Source organism: Drosophila mauritiana, chromosome 2R (genome assembly GCF_004382145.1).
Source record: "Drosophila mauritiana strain mau12 chromosome 2R, ASM438214v1, whole genome shotgun sequence".
Lineage (NCBI taxonomy): Eukaryota > Metazoa > Arthropoda > Insecta > Diptera > Drosophilidae > Drosophila > Drosophila mauritiana.
In genome coordinates, this window is record NC_046668.1 from 15950797 (window position 1) to 15972239 (window position 21443).

Genomic DNA, 21443 nt, shown 5'->3' on the forward strand with positions numbered 1-21443 from the left:
ATTCGGATAGTTTATATACATGGTGGCTCTACTTTATTGATTATGCTCTTCACTTCTTATACATAACATTTTCTTATTGGCTTAAGGAGAATATGAAAAAGTATCGCTATGACTAAGACTACGCGACATCATCACGTCTGGCTCTTGTCATCACTCTTGACACCCTTTCCTCCGGACAGCATGTCCTGGATTTCGATTATCGTCTTGCCCTTGGTCTCCGGCACGAAGAACAGAGAGTAGAAGAAGGCGATGACCGCGATTACGGTGAAGATCCAGAAGGTTGGACCCGGCCCGATCGCGCTCTTGAGGATTGGGAAGAGCAGCGTGACCATGAAGGCCGACAGCCAGTTGCTGGTGCCGGCAATCGATCCTGCCACACTCTTCACATCCTCCGAGAAGAGCTCCGCCATCACCAGCCACGGGACCGGTCCAAATCCAATCGAGAAGAATATAATGAAAATGCAGATACTGCTGATCGGCAGCCAACCGAAGTTGTCCATTGACGCCGGATCGTTCTCCTTTAGCTGAAAGTACACGCCCATCAGTGCAGTGGACACGGCCATCAGAATGCCAGAAATGAGGAGCAGGATGCGACGGCCAGCCTTGTCGATAATGGCCACGGCCACCAGCGTGCTGGTCACTTGGGTGACTCCAATGATAAGCGTGGCATCGCTGCCTCTTATGCCAGAGCCCGTATCCTCAAAAATGGAGGTGGAGTAGAAGAGGATGGCGTTGATTCCCGTCCACTGCTGGAAGACCTGCAGGAGCACAGCGATTCCAAGACCCTTCAGGACGATGGGGCGACGAAGGGCGGACAGAATGTTGACCTGTAATGAAAATAAGACCATGAGTTATTTTCTAATCTTCACCAAAATCAATGTATTTATTAGGTATGATAAGTAGTATCATCTACACTGATTACAAAATGGAATAATGGAAATAAATTACTTATTGTTTTCATATGTTGTTTAACTACGAAATCGTTCAAGTTTAATGCAAACCCGATTTGGGTTCAAGTTACTGAAATTCTTCATGAATGAAAACAAATAATGATTTTTCTGAATTTACAACATTTCTTTTATCAGGGTAAATACATATATGTATAACTTCCGATTGTGTGATAATGAAAAGAGTAATAAATCAGTTAAAGCCCTGCTAACCCATTATAAAGTTTCTTTATGCCTTCAATATCGATCGATTTTGATTGATTGATTGATTATTAGCGGAATGTTAACTAACCTGTGGCATATCAATCTGCTTCTGGGACTCCTCCAGGATCTCCTTGAGCTCGTGGTCGATATCGGCATCCTTGCCGCGCAGCCACTGCAAGGCCTTGGCGGCATCGTCGTTGCGTCCCTTCATGGCCAGGTAGACGGGTGACTCCGGCATGAAGAAGTGTACGATGGCAAAGATCACGGGCAGAATGGCGCACAGGATATTGATGGTGAGCAGGGGCAGGAAGGCGCCCACCAAATAACCGTACAGCACGCCCGACACAATCAGCAGCTGGAAAAAGGATCCGATGGTGCCTCGCAGTGCTGTTGCCGAAATCTCTGTACAGTACATGGGAGCAGTCACGCAAAAGGCTCCGCCGCACATGCCAAGAATGAATCGTCCGAAGTAGAGCATTGTCACGTTGTTGGCGAACAGCATCAGCACCCAGCCCACCATGTACGGTGGAATTAGGGCCAACATAGTGGGTCTCCTGCCGATCCAATCGATGGCGAAACCAATGGGAATGCAAATCACGGTGGCGCCCAGGGTCAGCAGCGAGGATACCCAGCCGAACTGACTGGAGCTAATGGGAAAGCCGTAGTCCGTGTTCACCGATATCATATTCTCCACGGGCGAGGACCAACCGATGGAGGCGCCCATGCAGAGGGCACCAAAGCTGGCCGACAAGCCAGCAATATATTGTGGCAACACCGATCCCTTGGACATGGCGAGGGATTTTTTTTTTTGAATTTGAATTTCTTGAATATGGTTTTTATAGGTGTTTCCCTTTCGATCGCCGGAAACGAACTGAATTCGCCACGCGACCGTTATTACGCTGGAAAAATCGCTTTTCATGCGATAACTAAAGCAGCGACGTCGACCGAGAAAGTCAAGCACCGAAAGTCATAGCCGTAAATCAGTTCGCCATAGTTTCACCCACAAAACCAGGTGACAGATGATATGAGGAGGCGGCGCAGCGTCATTGAGAGCGCCCAAAATCACTTGAGAGCCAAAGCAGCTAATTAAACGCCCGCCTCCACCAACAACACATGTTCCTACATGTTGTAGCAATCAAGTGATTCCACAGCAATTATCCGAATCTATGCCCTGCGGCGAAGTCCTCCCGCTAGCCCTTGGGATTGGGAGTGAGTTCGAAAGTATGTAAGCTCTGTGGAACGAGGTGGTCCCCCGACCATAATAAATGCTTCATCATCTCCAACAATGTGCGATTGGAAGGGGAATTATATACATTTTTAAATTCTGGGTAGTTATGTTTTATTCTTTAAGCCTGCCTACTTGGTGTAAAACTAAAACTAAAAAGCGGTAGAGCAAGATGGTGTGGAAAATAAATCTATGAATGGATTAGCTAAGAATCAAGATATTAAACCATGTTAAAAACCATGTTAACCATGTCGAAACTTTTTTATACTATACAAACATAGTTGATATTGCATAGTAATTTATTTTAATTTGCCTTTACATTCTCCCTAACTTTTCTATAAGCTGTGAAATTAATGACTGAACTTAATTTTAATATAAATAAATATCTGCAACCGTTAGAAATTTAAATGAAAACAGTTGTATTAGCAGTTAGTACGGATCAAGATTAGCGAGCTATTTAATCACAAATGGTTAAGTATTTACTATCTGCACGCCTTAAATGTTCTTGGAAGACTTTTACCAAATCTCATCCCGATTGAGGGTACCCTATCTTCGGCTTGATTAAGTCAAACCTTTCCGATATTTTGTTATTTACGGCACAATTGATTCGGCGCTGCCGTGTGAAAAGCAGATAATAGCGGAGACAGACTCAACAAAATAATTGAATGAGCGTAAATCGCGGGGAGTGCATCTAATCTTTGGCGTAGCCAACAAGGCATCGCATCACGCCCAAAACACATGTAGGAAAATCTGCTATTGGATCGATCCAGATTGGACCCCAAACTGTGACAAAATCGCAACGGTCACCTGGCGGTCAAGCGGCACTATCGGTTATCAGCGAACTGGATGGAACCATTGATGGCCCACCGAACGGATTCGAGGACGGATCCTCTGATAGGCGGGCAGTGCAGCGCGGGCTTGGCCGTAGATAAGCGATTACCGGGTGATAATGATAATATTCGACTATAGAATACTCGTATAGCGATTTCAAGTTGCCCCCAGTCCTTGTGGATTCCACTTGCAACCATGTCAATGGTCATGTAATGGCCTTATCAAGCCACCCCACACACTGAGTGCTCTCTTGGCCTGCAATCGAGCTGTTTTCGCCAGATAATGGAAATGGGACTCCAAAACGCACTTCAAGTATCCCCTGGAGCCGCATCATAGTTATTTCCTGATGATTTACAGTGGTAAACACTTATCGGGATTCGAGTGTTGTTCGGTTGAATACAATACGTTTTTATTACGTCGTTACAGAACAGTTAGTCACATCCACCCGGAGCATCGGTTGTTTGCTTGCCCCCGATTATATAACGTGGGATTAGCAGGATGATTGGTGGTAACGAAATATCTACTTCTTCTGCTTGCCCTCCGCCTCCTCCATAGCACGCATCATTTTGGCGTCGTGCTGGGCGTGGTGTTCACGGATCGCCCGCTGCAGCTCCTCGTGGTGGCTTTTGCTTTCCGGCGGATAAAGTTCCCGCTTCTTCTTGGTCACCCATTCTTCAAAGTATTCCGGCTGGTTGAACAAGTGGAACAGCGTCACCGGAAATGCCATGTACATGCCCATCTTGGCCACCTCCAGCACCCAGGTTCCCATTTCGTTGTTATATTGCTCGGAGAGTTTTGATAAAACGCAATTTTCGTCGAATAAATTGTTTTTTCATCGAAACTATCAACAAAAAACAGCTGATTACAATTAACTCAGTGTTGCCTGTCGTTGGGGGCAGGGCGAGCTGTGTTGGTTAAGGCGAACATATATTTTGGGACAATTGTCCTAAAAACGTTTCTAGGACAAGCAATTTAAAATCCTAAATTTGAACTTACCCGTCCCCCTTGAAAATTCACAATATTATGACATGCGATTTTGTTCTCTTTTCTCACCATTTAACTATCTGAAGTACTTGGAACAACTTATCAGTTAATACTGCATTAACCCCCCACAGAGCTAACACATTTCATTTACAACTTAAGCCCTTCCAATAAAACAGCGATTATTTTCCGATTATATATAGTTATATATGTATCTTTTAATATTTGAGGCATGCATTTAAAATGTAGAACTTATGCTAAACTTTAGAACGCGGCCAAGCTAAAACGTGTCATACCAAAAACATTTTTTCACGGAAGCAAACTTTGTCTTAAATATTTTGATGAGAGATGATTTTTTAAAACCGTACAACGGTTTTAACGTTAGATTATGAAAATATATATATATCTGTGCGAACAGCTCAATTTAAAGCTAGAGGGCCGTTTCGCCCGGATACTTCTCGGGAGAAGTAATTAGCAGCTTTTTGGTGCGCGAGTGCTCCTCCTGCAGATTCTCCATGTTTTCCTTGTTATCGGCGTCAAGGTTTGTAATTAGCGCAGACTTTAGGGGTGTCCCCGCCGATCGCTTCCTGCCGTTGCTGTTGCCAAAGGGTGAGGCTAAAGTTGGCTCATTTCCGTCCAGGCAGTAGAGCAGACTGGGGCTCAGATCGGACTCGTCCAAGTCGTCGATGTCCTGCGTGGTGCTGGCTCCACCGAAATCATCCGACCGACTGGCAAACGATAAATCAGCCGGACTGGCGGTAAGGACACTGCGCGTCAGCAAATACTCCCTGGGTATTATAGAAACAATGTCAAAACTATACGCAAAATGGATCTCTGGGCAACACTCACTTGAAATCACTGGATAAGGCATTTGAGGGCTTTGAATCTTCATTGCTGTTGCAACTGCTGGTCGTACGCTCTCTGGGATTAAGGAGAGCAAAGCTCTGCTGCTGCCCTAGGATATCCGCATATCCCCCCAGAGATGTGGCATCCTCACTGTGCAGCGATGGTGGCTCCAGCTGCTTGGTCGGCGTGCCACCAATCGAATCCGGCTCATCTTGCTCGGCAAAGCTCAGATTTAGCTGCTTGTCGCCATTGCCAGCTAAGGCGGTAAGCAGCATCACCGGTTTCCGGGATCGGGGAGTCATAATAGATTCCTACAATGTAAAACAAATATGTTGTAATTATCATAACATATAACAATTGATTTTCCTGGGATTTTCCAAGTTCTTCTTACGATATTTGTTATCATGTTAGCATTAAATATACGTTAATAGATTTCAAACGCACCTGCATCGCCTTAGGCATGCGCTGGGTCGACTTGGTGATGGGCGACATGGAACGGCGACCCATATGCAGAGCTGGTGTGCTCGTAATGAGATCCATGTTGCGATATACGCTGCTCTGTAGAATCTGCTGATAGCCCAGGCTCATGGCGGGTAGCTCGTTGGAGCTGCCATTGTTTTCCGAAAGTGTATCATCATCATCATCCTCATCCACCGCCCCATGATGGTCGTCGTCTTCATCGCTATCATCTACATCCTCGAGAAGTGGTGCATCCGCTGCCAATGGGCAGGGCTTGCCTTCTTCGCCACTGGGACGCCTCCTGAGCGTGGCAGAAACACTTCGCACTAGTCGTTTGGTTGTCTCCGGCGTACTGAATGGGAATCTGAGATTACCCATGCTAACGCCCTTCATCAATTTTCGGGTTATTGATCTGCCCATATGGCTGCTGCTAGCTACCATGGTACTGCGGCCCTCCATAATGGGCGTCAGTGCGCCGTCGTCCTCGTCCTCTGCGTCCACCTGTGGCAGGATACTTGACAGATTAGGCTCCGACTTATAGCGCGTCGATTGCTGGACGGGCGTAGAGGGATTCGAGTACTCCTCAATCTCCAGCAGTCGGTGCTCGTCCCAGGCAACGCTCTTCTTGTCAATTAGCTGCTTTGCAACCGCTGACATGATCTTCAAAGGCGTCACGCAGCAATCGGCATCGATCTCATCCATTTCTTGGCCGGGAACAGCATTTGCTCCATTGCCAGAAGGTGATTCTTTCGATTGCTGTCGACTAACTGGAGCAGAGGTACTACCGCTGGTCGCACAGCTAGAGCTGCTGTCCGATGACGATGATTCGATCTTGAGGGAAGCAGATGAGATGGATTTCTGAAGCTGATGCCGAGTGTTAGTGGACAGGCTGACGCTGGTGATGGTCGATGAGGTGGGTGTGGGTGGCGTGGGGCTCTGAAAAAGCACCCGCATCTTGGGCGGTTTCACATGCGACATATTGGGCGTCTGGCGAAAAACATGCGATGGATTACAAAAAGGCATGCGGTTAGTTAAAAAAAACAGCAGTAGGCGCAGTCCTAATCCACGACTTACCTCGGATCCACTAGCCAAATGAAAACTGGGTGGCACTCTTTTTGGAGTGCGCGACATGAGACTCTTGTGGAAAATGTGCTTCTTAATGGAATCACCCAGGGACTTGGCACTTCGAGTGGCCTCGTTGTTCTTCAAACGATTCATTACTACCAGTTGCAACGGCGTGCCTAACAAATGAAATTTGATTAATTGATAAATCATAATATTTTTTAATAATTTTAACTTTTTCTCAAAAATTACCTCGTTACTATGTGCAAACTTAAACATTGGCTATAGATTTCTTACTTCCGTAATTTTAACTATATTAATTAGATTCAAGATATTCTGAACCTTAATTCAAGTAATTTTGAAATTACTAGCAGAGGTATTTAAATCATAAGACCCAGAGGTAAAGGGCATTAAAGCATTAAATATATAAAGTAATTTACCCTGCCCATTTTGCTTGTTGAACTGCTTAATCAGACGCCTCTTCTTAGATGACTCCGGCATGCTCTGAATATGGGCATAAAGTTGCGCCAGCTCCGTGTCCGTATTGTTCGTATTGGTGGCCGCTGCGGTGGCGGCTCGGTCTACAAAAGTGTACACCGTGTTGACCGTCGAGACGTCCGAGATGGACTCGTCAAGCGTTTGTTCCGGCGACATGGTTTTCTTTCTTTTGCGCTCGAGAAAGTACGCCCGGATGTCGGTAGACAGCTTTCCAGGCACCTCGAAGATGTCCAGCCCGCGGACGATCATATAGGTCACGATGCTGGACATTTTCTTGGCCTGGTAGTGCAGAACCTCGGGTGGCAGTTGCCTTGGGCAAATTAGGTGGGGCGTAAAGAGAGTGGCCAAGTTATCGGCGCTCATCTTGTTGCTCTTCTCATGTTTGGCCACAGCATGCAGCATCTCAATGATGTGCTGAAGGAGTTCACGATGTTCTTCGGGCAGGAGGAGAAGTAGCAGCTGCACGGAGTTGAGGAGATGCTGTTGACGCTCAGCAGTGGCCGTTGTCTGACCATTGAGCGCCTGGCAGAGCGGGGCTATCTGGAGATGCGCTGGATAGTGGGCATCCGTAAGCAGCGGTTCTGGAAGTTCGGATAGAAAACCTTTGAAAACGGTCGCGCAATCGTGAGCGGAGAAGCCCGCAAGTTCCAAATTTAGTGGCTTGTCGTGCTGGATGTGCATCCGAAGTTCGTTTTGCCGGGACACCGCGCCAGCCTTGCGGAATAGGCCTTCCTGGGTGAGATCTGCAACAGTGGATCAGTTAATGAACGTTATTTGAAATCTTCAGCGAACTTACTCTTCTCCAGCATTAGGAACTCCTTGAGCTCCTGCAGATGCATTAAGAATCCCGGATCAATCTGCTGTTGCAGTGTCTCTGTGGGACTATTACCCACGGATTTGCTGCCGGAGCCGGCGGCACAGGATGTGGCAGCTGCTCCATGTCCCAAACGATGTTTTTTAGACAGGCGGTTCCACTTCTTCAGCTTGCCCTTGTCCTCGTAGACGATCTCGTGACAGGGGAGATCGAACCTACATATATAAGGGAGTCGTTAGTAATGAGGTGAGCAGCCATATACCAACGTGATCCATCTTACTCATCCGTATTGAGCTCCAGTTCAAACGATAGGTGCATGCGCACCAGGGATTTGTATTTTTCGTAATTGCAGCGGCGCATGCGCGTGGCCAGTTCGCGATCCCTGAAATCATTTAGGTTCGCATGGTCCGTGTCCATCGTTGCTTCCATGCAATCTGTGTGTGTATCCGTCGAGACTATCGAGTAAACACTGTATATATCTACGAACAACCACAACAACAACAATAATAACGACTGACACCGGATAAGGAAAATAACAACAACGTTGGGAAGGACAATGACAAGTTCGTTTCGTTAAACCGAAGGCTACTCCTTTCACTTCTGTCCGTAATGATTCCGTTTCGAGGAGTGTTTTATAGTCGAAGGTTTGTTGCGCGAGCATATAACTCCGCATTTATCACATTTATCGCGAATTTTAACAGCTAAAATTGAAAATTGAACGAGACGCTACCTAACCAGTGTGACCGCGGCTAGAGCGCCAAATTAAGACCTCCCGGGAGAAAATCGTACGAGCTGATCTGGTAGCACAATTACGTATTACGTTTTTATCTTTTTTTGACAAATTTGTGCCATTCTTTATAAAACTATTTATAAATTCAACAGAGTTAAGAATGAAGTTGTCCTCTGAAAACACCTGTTCTGATGATTCTAAATTCAAAGAAGGAAAATACATCAGAGCATTGCCAGAGTCCAGTGTTTACTCTCTTAGTTATTGCCACCCTTACCAGACTTTTAAACGGTGACGAAAAAATGGTACTCAACACTGAATTTTTGGCAAGTTTTGTTGTTTGATCGCGCTTTTTGCTATTAATTTAATAAACTGTATTAAAATGGTTCTTATTATGCGTGTTTCCCCGCCGGAACATGGTCTGCTGTATACGGCTAACAATATCAAGCTGAAACTGGGCGACAAAGTGGTGGGCGAAGGCACCGTATACATTGCCCAAAAGTGAGCGCTTTAGAGCTTTGCCGGCGTCTGGTATTGCTCTCTATTCTTTAAAATTTTTTAAAGTAACTATTATTTCTCGTTCCTAGCACGCTATCCTGGCAGCCAACTGAGTTGACGGAGGGTATATCCATTGAGTGGAAGCAGGTTAGCCTGCACGGTATCTCTTCGAATCCGAGGAAGTGCATCTACTTTATGCTGGACCACAAAGTCGAGTGGAACGGCGTCTACGGAGATCCGCCCCAGCAGGCAGTCAATGGTCGGAATGGCGGTGGTTCGGAAGCGGAAGTGGACGAGGGAAATGGCAGCGATGAGCACGATGAGGACGACAATTTCGAGGATGCCGTAGACGAGCAATTTGAAGAGGTCACAGAGTGCTGGCTTATGCCGGAGGACATTCACACCGTAGACACTATGTATAGTGCCATGACGACTTGCCAGGCCCTTCATCCTGATTCGGCAAACAGCGATTCGGAAGACAGCGATCTTATGCAGGATGCCGGTGGCTTAGAGGATGATGCCATGGAGGAGGATGATGCTTTGACGCTGGGACGCAACGGCGTGCAGAATCTCAGTTTGGACGACGACGACGAGCGATTCGAGGACGCTGACGAGTGAAGCATAATCTATTTAAACATCAATATCCCGTTTTATACCAGATAAAGTTTACGATATATATGTATTGGATTAGATTTTGGAGTAATAAATAGAACGCGGTAAGCGCGATTAAAACTACGGGCTTTCCTTGGCGTTTTCCTTATTACGAGCGATTTCTGCCTCCAAATCCTCTTCGCTAATGGGCTGTGATAGCTAAATAAATAAAATGTGTTATTTATTAGGTGTACTTCGAGCATCTATATTTACATACAGCTTGAGCAACATCCGGCAGAAGAAGGGCTTGTCGGTAGGGATCGCCGTTGGACGGCACTTTGTCGTAGTTCCAGTAGGTAAAATCCTGAAATACCCCAGTTAGCCGCAACTTTCGGTCGGAGGTATCGCTGATGGGCTTCTCTGTTTCTTGCAGAACTAATCCGCGGTATCCTTCGGGCACTTTTAATTTCTCCCCCATTAAAGGATATCCGCGCAAGGCGTTCGTCAGGATTCCTGGGCCGAATTCGGTTGCTTCACGTGTGTAGTTGTTGAAGCAATTTTCCACATTCGCTTCCCCATCGCCGTCTATTTTAGCCGGCAAGTAGTGCACGTCTAAATTCTTTCCCTTGGCAAAGTTCTTACCATTAAAATCTAGAGTAATTGACATTGTTAATTTTTGCGCAAAATAAAAGGTAAACAAAAACGCCGCCAAAATGTGTTTGTTTGTTTGCGTTGGAGAAGGTTGGTTCGAGTCAGAGCTAAACTCATCGATTTAGTAACCGATAGTCAATAGTAGTTTTATTCAATAGTAACAATATAACAACAACCTAAACTTTTCATGCTATGTTCATACTATTTTCATACTATTTTAAATTTAGTATCCGATTACAAACGTACTACAATATGCTATGTTTTCCACGAATATTACCACTAAAAAATCGATAGTATAAGAAAGTAATCGATTTTTCACCCAACACTAGACTTTGTTCCACCACTAATAAAAATGGCGTTCGAAGTTGTAGTTAAATTTTTATGGGAATCCGTAAAACAATAGCGCGTGAGGCCGCGGCAGCATAATTCGCGCACTATCAAGCGTTCTGTGAACGAGTAACTGTGTGGGCGTGCGTTGTTCGCAGAGTTTTCGTCCGATTTTTAGTGAACTAGAACAATACAAGTGTGCCTCCTTTGCTTATTATTGCAAATTTTAGTACCACACACACTCGCACACACATCAATAGCGAAGGAAATACTAGTGCGAGTAAATAGTGTGGCACCCATACTGGAGCAGCGACTAAATTAAAGTTAATTAAACACACAGTGGTATTTCATTTAATGCAATTTGTGAAATAATAGAGTGGCAGAGAGAGAGAGACAGATCGAACCCGCTCCCGCTCTCCCCTGCAGCATGCGTGAATTGCGTCCGTGTGTGTGTGCTTGAGAGAGTGAGCGAGACATGTGCGTGTGAGGTGCAGCAGCAGCAACAACAACATCAGCAAAACAATTTCGGGTGAGTTTTTCGTGAATATTTTGCCTACCTGAACGATTTCCTACCTACGCCCTCGCTTTTGGGTTGGGTTTTTGCACTTGGGGGGAAAATACACACATTATCTCTAACGAACTTACTAATAATCCCATACCCATTTCCATTTGTTATCTTTGGATTGCAGCCTATAAAAAGAGCAAATCGGTGTTATTATTTATATACAAATACATCTATGTGCGTGTGCCATGACACACAGCAACAAACGCAAAAACTACAACAATTGCAACCGTCAAGGCTACCGCAACAACAGCAGCAGCAGCAACAACAACAACTGCAGTTACCTTCGGCAATGAAATTACCTCTCACCGCCCTCACCTGCTCCTCCTACACCTCCTTTGCTTCCTCTCCTCCACCTTCTACTTGCACTTCTTCTTCGCTCTCCGTTCGGCACTTTAACGACAACAACAACTACAACAACATGCCCGCGACATATAAATAATCAATACACAAAATAAATCCATTTATTTTTATACAAACCAAACAATATCAATTAAAAGTCGGAAATTATGAATAAATTGGATTACCCACGTCGCAATGGTACACACAAAGTTCGAATAACGAGTAAGTCTAGCAAAAACAATTGTTAATAAAACCCACTAATATATCGCTTTAATTACAGTATTGTGTGCTAGAAATTTGGCCCGCAAGGATTTATTTCGTAAGTATTTTAATATTAATCTTATTTCCTTGGTGCTTAACACTTATCAGTCAAAAAGCTCTAAATTAGTTCCGAAAGCGGAACTTCCGGTCATCAAAAGCATGAAAGTTTCACCCTTTTCTTCTTAATCGTTAATCATATAAAATATTAAATGTTATAGCAAGAAATTCCTTAAAACTATTTACCCAGCATGCCTTTTGCGTAATTACTTATTTTCGTAATTTGTTCACATGATTGGGATAATTTCTTGACTCACTTTTGGTTAGTTACGGGACATTTGGAGCAGTTGGCATTCGCCAGACCCAGCAAGCTTTGTTTTAGCGTTTGGTTTTCTTTTCGAAAACCATCAATTACGCACCTGTTTAGCCGTCCAATCGAAACACACATTGTGGTAAATTAAAGTTTTTTTTTTATTTGCGGCGCTTGTGGTGCTGCTGTTTCCTCTTCTTCGCATTCATCTATGCATATGAGGTATCGCTAAATTTAGCACTTCCTTTCTTGTCTACTTTCATTTTTATACAAATTGCGGAAAAGCCCCTCCCCCCAACGCGCCCATCAAGTCGAGTGGGTGAGTGCGAACGGTGCCATATCTGAGCTCTTTTCCCATATTTTGTTTAGATATAACAAAAGTGATTATTACTAATTTGCTTTCATTGCGGCTCACTCACTCGCTCGTCCACAAATACAATCGCACACGGCATATACTTTTTCTTTCTGTGTATTTGTGATTTATTATTCGCTTTTTCCACTTCTTGTCCATTTTTGTACACTTGGTTGCACTTAAATCACGCGCCACGCATTGTTCAATGTGCTACTAAAAAAAAAAAAACAAATTCGATGTACCTTATCCGTGAGATTCCAATAGGGGGATATTTGGGTTTCCGAAAATGGGTCTGTGGCCGCTGGTGTCACATCAAATGAATTGTTTATTAATGCTAATGCTTGAATTCCGTGGTTGACTACAGAATATGGCGCATTCATTTGCTATTTTCCCTCTACTACCATATACTACTTAGTATATACACTAGTAGTTTGTTCTTCATATTTTATCGATTCTTTGCGATAAGATTTTAGTTAAAACCAGCGGCGCTTACGGTCATTATAGGGAAAATCCATAATGGGTCTTTCCGATATTCGTTTTTGTGAGTAATGTAAAGTTTTTTTTTATCATATCAAGTTCGAAAATTGTGGAAGTAGTGTGCTTTGAATTTTCCTTTGATTGCTAAAGATTCAACACACTTTCCAGAGAGTTCAGATAATCAGATAAAGCATATAGACGAAAGCATGATATCGTTTCTGGTAAATCGCCGAGCTTGTGGTGTTTACAAGGTTTCATTGGGACTAACTCGTGCTTATAGAGGTTTAACAGAAGTAAAAAGCCTTCAAAATGCCTTACGACCTGGTAATAAAACTGGAAATATCAAGCTGGTAAACATATTTCGAACTTCTAGCATACAAAATGTGAAGAACCAAGTAATTGACGCTGAAAGCGTTATTCCATTCCTAATGAGGCCAGCCAAACCTTTGCTGATTATGGGAGAAGGATCTCGAATCGATTGTAACGACGATTTGCTGTCGTCTGAGCAAAGAGCAAAAAAAAGGGAAAGCATAAAACAATCCGAGGTAGATTGCCCCAAATTTCCAACCGAGAAACTTCCGCCCACAACGAAATTTCCTATTAATGAAAATGTCGAGAAGGTTTTAGATCCAGCCGACCAAAAAGAACTCGAGGCAGATTTGTTAGAGAGGCTTAAAGATATGGCTAGAAAAAAGAAATCTCGACTAGATGAAAGAGTTGACGAGCTGAGGGATAATTTTATAGGCCGGAATTATGCTTCTCTACAAGGAAGAACTATTCTGACTGTGCATGCCAAGGAATCAACTCCACCGAAAGGATCTGGGCCTGCCAAACCGGGAGGCTCACCTCCACCTAAAAATGTTTCTGCTCCACCGACGGGCGGTTCTCCGCCTGCCAAAAGCGGCGCTCCACCACCACCAAAGGGGCCACCGCCCGGAACTCCACCACCGCAGACGAAAACTACTTTTGGACCACTTGCTGATGCTGATCGAATCTTTACCAATCTATACGGACGGCACGATTGGCGATTGAAGGCAGCTATGAAGCGCGGTGACTGGTACAAGACGAAGGAGATCATAGCCAAGGGTGACAAGTGGATAGTTAACGAGATTAAGACATCTGGACTGCGTGGACGCGGTGGCGCCGGATTTCCCAGTGGACTGAAGTGGTCATTTATGCATAAACCGCCTGATGGAAGGCCCAAGTTTCTGGTGGTCAATGCGGATGAAGGCGAGCCCGGAACTTGCAAGGATCGTGAGATAATGCGCCATGATCCACACAAGCTGGTAGAGGGATGTCTCATTGCTGGACGGGCTATGGGTGCCAACACTGGTTTTATTTACATTCGCGGGGAGTTTTACAACGAGGCTTGCAATCTTCAGTATGCCATTATTGAGGCCTATAAGGCTGGCTACCTGGGAAAGAATGCCTGCGGTTCTGGGTTCGATTTCGATCTCTATGTGCAACGTGGAGCAGGAGCCTATATATGCGGTGAGGAAACCTCTCTGATTGAATCCCTGGAGGGCAAGGCGGGTAAGCCGAGGAACAAGCCTCCCTTTCCGGCCGACATCGGCGTCTTTGGCTGTCCGTCTACGGTGACCAATGTGGAAACGGTGGCCGTGGCTCCCACTATTTGCCGGCGTGGTGGCAATTGGTTTGCCAGCTTTGGACGTACCCGAAACTCTGGCACCAAGCTGTTCAATATCTCTGGTCATGTTTGCAACCCTTGTACCGTCGAGGAGGAGATGTCCATGCCAACCAGAGAGCTTATCGAACGCCATGCTGGTGGAGTGATCGGGGGCTGGGACAATCTACTGGCCATCATCCCGGGTGGCTCCTCCACACCCTGCATTACCAAGGAGCATGCCTCGAGTGCGATTCACGACTACGATGGTCTGATGGCAGTGCGTTCGTCCATGGGAACGGGTGCCTTGATTGTTATGAACAAGGATACGGACATTATCAAGGCCATTGCCCGCTTATCGGCTTTCTATAAGCACGAGAGCTGCGGCCAGTGCACTCCTTGCCGCGAGGGTCTCCACTGGGTGAACATGATCATGCACAGATTTGTCACAGGACAGGCGCAGATAGCAGAGATCGATATGCTGTTCGAACTGACGAAGCAGATCGAGGGCCATACCATTTGTGCCCTGGCCGATGGTGCTGCCTGGCCGCCCCAAGGACTCATCCGGAACTTCCGTCCGGTCATCGAGGAGAGGATCAAGAAGCGGGCGGCCGAGGACCAAGCTAAGGCTGAAGCACTCCAGGCCGAGCGTTTCCCTTGTCAAACGGTGACTCCTTGTCCAGAATAAAGCGTGCCAGTTGCATCAAAACCGCCCGTGTTTTATGTGTATGTGTAGTTCGAACAGCAGCCGTGGCATGCGGCTGACTTCAAGCTCCGCTGACTCTGACTACCGGCTTCCGTCCGAGTGAAAGTGCAGCCAGTCGTTAACTTCCTCGCCTTGTCGACTGGGCTACGAAATTGTGCCACGTAGCGTTAAGCCAAAGGGGGTTGAACACATAGCCATGTTGGCCCAAAAGCCGGCGGCGAGTCTGTCGGTCGCCAATCCCCCCCTTTGGCTTTCTTCATTCTTCTTTCTCACTTTTCAGGCAGCTCAGGCGTGAAGCGAGGAGGAGCTGTGCCTCGCGCGAACTCGGATAATGGGTTATGCAACTGGGCTGGTGGGCGGCGTTTACTGGAATGCAATAGCAGCTATTGTTAATATACGACCGAATCATGGTCCACGTTATCGTTTCTGGTGTTGCTCAAAATTTGTTTTAATCGCCAAGTTCTATTATTAATTCTATGCCGCCCAGCGCGTTTTCAGCATTCTTGTGCAATCAATCTAATATCTCATTTTTTTTGTTATACTATTTTTATTTATTTTTATACAAGGCAGATTAAAATAATGTTTGTCTCAAGGGAATAGGGAATAGGCCTGTTGGATAAACGATAAATGTATGTGTATATGTACTATGTATCTTATGGGGATTCGTAGACTTTTTCTAATTTAAAGGCATGTTTGGAATCAAAGAAATCGCATTGCATCGGAAACATAAACACACCTTTAACTTCCATATAGAGTGCTTTTCAGATGTTCTGCTGTCTACCTACCAGTATGTCTTCCCCCACCCGTCGTATGTTCTTTCTTGCATAAAATCAATCAACAGCTGCCCGGCGACGACAGGCGATGAAGAAGTGGCAATGTGCCCTTCTCGAATTACCTGGGCGAGTCCAGCAATGGGTTGATGGCATCCTCACCAGCTGATGGCAGAATGCCTGCATATGCTCTTGCTCCGCTTGTGGCCGTAGCCATGACAACAGCGTCAGCCTTGAGATAACGATTCACGAATGGATTCCGATACAAACATGGGTGTGCGAAAAAACCTAGTTGTGATATCTACCGGGTTATGAGTCAGTGGCTGTCAGACTGGGAGGGACTGGTTGAGTCTAGTCCAGTCCGGGTGCGCATAAATCACCGGCCCCGGCTCGATATTGTAGTTCCTAATTGTTTAATTCAAGCGGAATGTCGAGCGCTTAATTTGTCAAGATTCTGGGCATTATCGGTGGCCGACTAAGACGATAAGCAAAAGCGATGCGACAGCGGGGGTTCCTATTTTCAGTTCTGATAGCGGAGATTGGCATATTGCGTCCATTCCTCCACATGTCTAGCAATGTGCTTCCATATCTCTATCTCTGACTAATGACACTTGACCGCATTCACGTTTGGTGCTGGTCGGGATGTAAACATTTTCACTCATACGTTCCTCGGATTCAATTGACATTTCTTGCCCTTTATTCTCAAAACCAAAAAGTGGAGGAAAAAGTTCCCCCTTGATTGACAGCCGAATTCTTATTATAGAAAAACGCATTCTACATTCAATATGTGACATTTTTAGACATTTCTTTGTAGTCCATCTAAATGCATATTATATATTGATCAATATTTTTATTTAGTTAGTTCTCAGATAATTAGATGTCACCTTATCCGTATGGATTAAAAGGTGGTGTGGTGGGAATCTGCGGCATTGATCCTGGGCGCGGATTCCATCCTCTGTGGCGTCTCTCGTCGAAGGGGGAGGCATCTCCAGAAGATAAGATCGTGAAAAGAAACAGGGCCAGCAGTCCCAGCAAATGAATCCAGCTAGAAGGCATTGCGATGCATTTGCTTATGATTAGCTCTCATGAAGTGACAGCGTTTATATAGGCCTCAATTAAGCAGGGGCTTCACAGTGCCAAGCCGATAAGGTAAATCCAATAGGGAACTCACACTCAGGGGGAATTTGCTCTAGAAGATGTTTAATCTGTTTCTACTCTCCTGATGTCCGCCATCTCTACCTCTTCCAACGAGGAAAAGATAATGGTGGGCGTTGGAGTTGGAGCCTCGGTGTATAGCTGAGGCAGCTGCAAGCAGCCTGGCTTGATCTGCAAGCGTTGGGCAAAGCCCGGATGACGATGGCTATATCCATCAGCTGCTGAATAAAATTGAGCCAAAATCAGCAGTAGCGAAAGCACGATTAAGTTAAAGCACTTCATGTTGTATTACAAATAAACAAGGCTATGATACTCGTACACCTTTAAATAGGATCAATTTGTTGGAACTTTCGTGTGCATTAATGGTTTGCATTTCAAATCTAACGCTTTATCTGTAATCATCGGTGTCAAATAGACCCATTTTCCATTCTGTAATGATCGATGACAATAGAGAGTTAACATTATTAACAAACAAATTTTAAACAATTTATATTTGATTGGTTTTGCTCATTTGAATTATATTTCTATTGAAGGTCTACCCGATCCCTTTGCCAAGGTGCAGGTGGATGGAACTGGGCAGGTGTACTCAACGGAAATCAGCAAATCCTCTCTGGATCCAAAATGGAATGCACATTACGATTTGTTTCTGGGCATTGGGGATGCCATTACGATAACTGTGTGGAATCAGCGAAAGATACACAAGGGCAGTGGATTCCTGGGCTGTGTGAGGATACCCGCGTTCAACATACAGAGCCTCAAAGGAGCTGGGTGTAAGTGAATCCTATATCGACAAACTGACTTATATTTTCACAAACAAACATTTCTTCAGTTCAACGCTTGGATCTGGGAAAGCTGTCGCCGGATGACGATGAGCTTGTGCGTGGTCAAATCATCATTTCGTTGCTCTCGAAGGACGGACCCAGTAGTGGCAATCCTCTGGCCATTGTAGGACCCAGTGGCGATGTCCGTGGACCGTCGGAAGATGACTCCTCGGAAGATAGTTTGCCAGAGGGTTGGGAGGAGCGGCGTACGGACAACGGTCGAGTTTACTATGTGAATCATGCCACCAAATCGACGCAGTGGGATCGACCCAGACAGCCAGGAGTGGTTGGAGGCAGCCACACCACTTCACCACAGCAACGGCACAACACGCACAATGGTAACAGCGGCGATCGACAAGCTCCGGCTGGGCCAACACGCTCTACAACCTGCACGAACCTGATGAATAACGGCCATCGCAGCCGGGACTTGTCTGTGACGGCTTCAGATGAACGTAGACACTCTACGGAAATCCTGTCCAGCGTGGGCAAAGAGAACACGAGCCCCACAACGCCCGTCTCGGCCACGACAACGCCTGGCAAAAAAACATCCTCATCGAACTCATCTTCTGGAGGTGGTCGCACCTTGGAGCAGCGTCCGACAAACGAACCAGCAACACCCACCAGCAGTACGACATCGGCGTCGCTTCGCCTGCACAGCAACGACAATCATGTTAAAACACCAAAGCACCAAACGAATGGCCATGCTCCGCCAGAGTGCACGCCTACATCCCCCACGGGTCAGCAGAACTATGTAAATGGAAATGCTCAGAATGGAAGTACCAGCGGAAATGGAAGTGGCCAGGCGGCGCAGCCCCAGAGTGCTAGTAACGGATGGACGCAAGAAGATGCCGCAACGACTACTTCACCTTCAACCACAACCACTCCTCCCAGGCATAGTCAAAGTCCGCCAACTCCAAATATATCGCCGCCAGCTTCAGTGACACCCTCTGCAAATGGAAATGTGCACAGTCCGAATGCGAACAGCACACCAGCCGGAAGCGGAGGAGGAAGTAGATCCTATACAGCTGCAACGCCCGGTCAGCGCTCACAGCGTAGGAGCTCGCGGCAACAAGGTGAGGAGTCCTCCACGAGACGACGCTCTTCACGAGGCACAAGAAATGGGGGCACATCTGGCGGCGGAGGTGGAGGTGGATCCGGGCAGAGGTACGCCTCGGCAGCCATTGCAGCTGCCAATCAGGCAGCACGACCATTTTTGGATCTGCCGCCCGGCTATGAAATGCGAACCACGCAACAAGGGCAGGTGTACTTTTATCACATACCCACTGGTGTTTCCACGTGGCATGATCCTCGGATACCACGTGATTTTGACACCCAGCATCTAACGCTAGATGCTATCGGACCATTGCCGAGTGGTTGGGAACAGCGGAAGACGGCCTCAGGAAGGGTTTACTTTGTGGACCACAACAACCGAACCACACAGTTTACGGATCCACGGCTAAGTGGCAGCATTTTGCAAATGATTCGACGCGGAACCGTACCACCGTCAGCTGCAAATGCTGGCACACCTGCTCCACCATCGGCTACTCCTGCTACCCCCGCGGCCGCAGCAGCAGTTCCACCACAGGCGACGCCGGCGAGCAACGCAACTCCAACGACGCTCACAACTACAACAAACCCGCCCCATCGGATTGTTCCGGATCTGCCACAGGGATTGCTTGAAGGCGCCGACCTTTTGCCCAAGTACCGCCGCGATTTGGTTGGCAAGCTGCGGGCTCTGCGCACGGAGCTGCAAACGATGCAGCCGCAGTCCGGCCACTGCCGTTTGGAGGTGTCACGCAACGAGATTTTCGAGGAGAGCTATAGACTGATAATGAAAATGCGGGCCAAGGACATGCGCAAGCGTCTAATGGTTAAATTTAAGGGCGAGGAGGGTCTGGACTATGGTGGCGTAGCACGCGAGTGGTTGCATCTGCTTTCCCGCGAGATGTTGAACCCGCAGTATGGCCTATTCCAGTACAGTAGGGATGATCACTACACGCTGCAAATTAATCCAGACTCCGGTGTGAATCCCGATCACTTGTCCTATTTTCATTTCGTGGGTCGCACACTGGGCATTGCCGTGTTCCACGGTCACTGTCTGGATGGTGGGTTCACTACACCCTTCTACAAGCAGCTGCTGAACAAACCGATTACGCTTGGTGATATTGAAGGCGTGGATCCGGAGCTACATCGCAGCCTCACCTGGATGCTGTGAGTGAAATACATTTAAACATCTAGGAATTGTTTATATTATCATTGCATTTTAGGGAGAGCAACATCAGCGGCATCATTGAATCCACATTCAGTGTAGAGAACAATAGCTTTGGTGCTCTGGTGGTGCACGAACTGAAGCCTGGCGGTGCCTCCATTCCTGTGACGGAGGAGAACAAACGCGAGTATGTCAAGCTCTATGTGAACTATCGTTTCATGCGCGGCATTGAACAACAGTTTTTGGCTCTGCAGAAAGGTTTGTGGTCGGATTTGGCTTTGCCTTAACCTTAGTAATAAATGCATATCTTCCAGGTTTTTGTGAGCTTATACCCAGCCATCTCCTAAGACCGTTTGATGAGCGCGAACTGGAATTGGTCATTGGTGGCATCTCTAGCATAGATGTCAACGACTGGCGGAACAATACGAGACTGAAGCACTGTACGAACGAAACGATGCAGGTGTTGTGGTTCTGGCAGGTGTGTATAGCTACTTATTAGCGATTATTTTAAAGATTATTTAACTTAATTAAACAATGTTTTACACTTCTCAAGGTGGTCGAGTCCTATAGTTCTGAGATGAGAGCCCGGCTGTTGCAGTTCGTGACGGGATCATCGCGAGTTCCACTGCAGGGCTTCAGAGCGCTACAGGGCTCCACTGGAGCGGTGGGACCACGACTGTTTACTATTCACCTGACTGCCGACGTGCCCACGCAGAACCTGCCCAAGGCGCACACCTGCTTTAACCGGATCGATTTGCCGCCCTACGAGACGTACCAGCTACTGTGCGACAAGCTGACGCAGGCCGTTGAGGAGACCTGTGGATTTGCCGTGGAGTAAGATCCAGAAGAGACACTGTGACCCTCACCTGATCCACGCATATGCATATACATAGACACCTTTAAATATATTTAATGCACATTATAAAGAAACATATATCAAGGCGATTTGAAATCAAAATTGTACTGACCCTGGTCAAGATGATAAGTTTATATTTTTATTTGTTTGTTGATGAACTGCTCCCGTAGCACTGTTTAATCTTGTGTGCTGCGTATTTTGCAGTTAAAAATTTAATTTAGCGAGTATTTACTGACTCATCGTATACATAGTTACCAAGTGCATACATATATATAAACATATATATGAGTATATACATTTTCACACCCCCAAACAAACATATACATATATATATCCTGGC

The 21443-nt window shown here is 46.2% G+C and overlaps 9 protein-coding genes across 9 annotated transcripts; 3 read left to right on the forward strand and 6 right to left on the reverse strand.

Moving 5' to 3' along the window:
• Positions 1–7: 7 nt before the first annotated feature.
• Positions 8–2032, reverse strand: LOC117137490 (facilitated trehalose transporter Tret1-2 homolog). Its single transcript, XM_033298969.1, has 2 exons — positions 1240–2032; positions 8–827 (listed from the first exon to the last, which is right to left on the reverse strand). The coding sequence occupies exons 1-2, from the start codon at positions 1939–1941 to the stop codon at positions 132–134; spliced, it is 1398 nt and encodes a 465-aa protein (XP_033154860.1). The 5' UTR covers positions 1942–2032; the 3' UTR covers positions 8–131.
• A 1551-nt stretch (positions 2033–3583) lies between these two features.
• On the reverse strand, positions 3584–4080 carry LOC117137491 (protein PET100 homolog, mitochondrial). The gene has a single exon (XM_033298970.1). The coding sequence runs from the start codon at positions 3974–3976 to the stop codon at positions 3728–3730; it is 249 nt and encodes an 82-aa protein (XP_033154861.1). The 5' UTR covers positions 3977–4080; the 3' UTR covers positions 3584–3727.
• Positions 4081–4384: 304 nt separating this feature from the next.
• LOC117138107 (rho GTPase-activating protein 21) lies at positions 4385–8644 on the reverse strand. The gene is made up of 7 exons (XM_033299969.1): positions 8148–8644; positions 7850–8082; positions 6996–7796; positions 6568–6734; positions 5479–6480; positions 5038–5345; positions 4385–4976 (listed from the first exon to the last, which is right to left on the reverse strand). The coding sequence occupies exons 1-7, from the start codon at positions 8294–8296 to the stop codon at positions 4619–4621; spliced, it is 3018 nt and encodes a 1005-aa protein (XP_033155860.1). The 5' UTR covers positions 8297–8644; the 3' UTR covers positions 4385–4618.
• Positions 8645–8896: 252 nt separating this feature from the next.
• On the forward strand, positions 8897–9827 carry LOC117138109 (methylosome subunit pICln). The gene is made up of 2 exons (XM_033299971.1): positions 8897–9095; positions 9182–9827. Exons 1-2 carry the CDS (start codon positions 8977–8979, stop codon positions 9708–9710), a joined length of 648 nt encoding a protein of 215 aa, XP_033155862.1. The 5' UTR covers positions 8897–8976; the 3' UTR covers positions 9711–9827.
• On the reverse strand, positions 9753–10439 carry LOC117138110. The gene is made up of 2 exons (XM_033299972.1): positions 9961–10439; positions 9753–9902 (listed from the first exon to the last, which is right to left on the reverse strand). The coding sequence occupies exons 1-2, from the start codon at positions 10348–10350 to the stop codon at positions 9825–9827; spliced, it is 468 nt and encodes a 155-aa protein (XP_033155863.1). The 5' UTR covers positions 10351–10439; the 3' UTR covers positions 9753–9824.
• Positions 10440–10673: 234 nt separating this feature from the next.
• LOC117138106 (E3 ubiquitin-protein ligase Smurf1) lies at positions 10674–21257 on the forward strand. The gene is made up of 8 exons (XM_033299968.1): positions 10674–11190; positions 11351–11787; positions 11846–11884; positions 17751–17987; positions 18047–20249; positions 20306–20505; positions 20562–20725; positions 20801–21257. Exons 2-8 carry the CDS (start codon positions 11733–11735, stop codon positions 21083–21085), a joined length of 3183 nt encoding a protein of 1060 aa, XP_033155859.1. The 5' UTR covers positions 10674–11190; positions 11351–11732; the 3' UTR covers positions 21086–21257.
• Positions 13122–15285, forward strand: LOC117138108 (NADH dehydrogenase [ubiquinone] flavoprotein 1, mitochondrial). Its single transcript, XM_033299970.1, has one exon. The coding sequence runs from the start codon at positions 13169–13171 to the stop codon at positions 15272–15274; it is 2106 nt and encodes a 701-aa protein (XP_033155861.1). The 5' UTR covers positions 13122–13168; the 3' UTR covers positions 15275–15285.
• Positions 16842–17147, reverse strand: LOC117138112. Its single transcript, XM_033299974.1, has 2 exons — positions 16947–17147; positions 16842–16881 (listed from the first exon to the last, which is right to left on the reverse strand). The coding sequence occupies exon 1, from the start codon at positions 17116–17118 to the stop codon at positions 16948–16950; it is 171 nt and encodes a 56-aa protein (XP_033155865.1). The 5' UTR covers positions 17119–17147; the 3' UTR covers positions 16842–16881; position 16947.
• LOC117138111 lies at positions 17243–17499 on the reverse strand. The gene has a single exon (XM_033299973.1). The coding sequence runs from the start codon at positions 17497–17499 to the stop codon at positions 17263–17265; it is 237 nt and encodes a 78-aa protein (XP_033155864.1). The 3' UTR covers positions 17243–17262.
• Positions 21258–21443: the final 186 nt, after the last annotated feature.

Coding starts and splice junctions, on each gene's coding strand:
- LOC117138109 (XM_033299971.1), top strand. CDS start 8,977: ATGGTTCTTATTATGCGTGTTTCCCCGCCGGAACATGGTCTGCTGTAT. Junction 9,096..9,181: donor ACCGTATACATTGCCCAAAA/GTGAGCGCTTTA, acceptor TCTCGTTCCTAG/CACGCTATCCTGGCAGCCAA.
- LOC117138112 (XM_033299974.1), bottom strand. CDS start 17,118: ATGCCTTCTAGCTGGATTCATTTGCTGGGACTGCTGGCCCTGTTTCTT.
- LOC117138110 (XM_033299972.1), bottom strand. CDS start 10,350: ATGTCAATTACTCTAGATTTTAATGGTAAGAACTTTGCCAAGGGAAAG. Junction 9,903..9,960: donor TGCCGGATGTTGCTCAAGCT/GTATGTAAATAT, acceptor TTATTTATTTAG/CTATCACAGCCCATTAGCGA.
- LOC117138106 (XM_033299968.1), top strand. CDS start 11,733: ATGAATAAATTGGATTACCCACGTCGCAATGGTACACACAAAGTTCGA. Junction 11,885..17,750: donor GGCCCGCAAGGATTTATTTC/GTAAGTATTTTA, acceptor TTTCTATTGAAG/GTCTACCCGATCCCTTTGCC. Junction 17,988..18,046: donor GAGCCTCAAAGGAGCTGGGT/GTAAGTGAATCC, acceptor ACATTTCTTCAG/TTCAACGCTTGGATCTGGGA.
- LOC117138108 (XM_033299970.1), top strand. CDS start 13,169: ATGATATCGTTTCTGGTAAATCGCCGAGCTTGTGGTGTTTACAAGGTT.
- LOC117138111 (XM_033299973.1), bottom strand. CDS start 17,499: ATGAAGTGCTTTAACTTAATCGTGCTTTCGCTACTGCTGATTTTGGCT.
- LOC117137491 (XM_033298970.1), bottom strand. CDS start 3,976: ATGGGAACCTGGGTGCTGGAGGTGGCCAAGATGGGCATGTACATGGCA.
- LOC117138107 (XM_033299969.1), bottom strand. CDS start 8,296: ATGGAAGCAACGATGGACACGGACCATGCGAACCTAAATGATTTCAGG. Junction 6,735..6,995: donor CAACAAGCAAAATGGGCAGG/GTAAATTACTTT, acceptor TTCATTTGTTAG/GCACGCCGTTGCAACTGGTA. Junction 5,346..5,478: donor GCATGCCTAAGGCGATGCAG/GTGCGTTTGAAA, acceptor TTTACATTGTAG/GAATCTATTATGACTCCCCG.
- LOC117137490 (XM_033298969.1), bottom strand. CDS start 1,941: ATGTCCAAGGGATCGGTGTTGCCACAATATATTGCTGGCTTGTCGGCC. Junction 828..1,239: donor AGCAGATTGATATGCCACAG/GTTAGTTAACAT, acceptor TTTTCATTACAG/GTCAACATTCTGTCCGCCCT.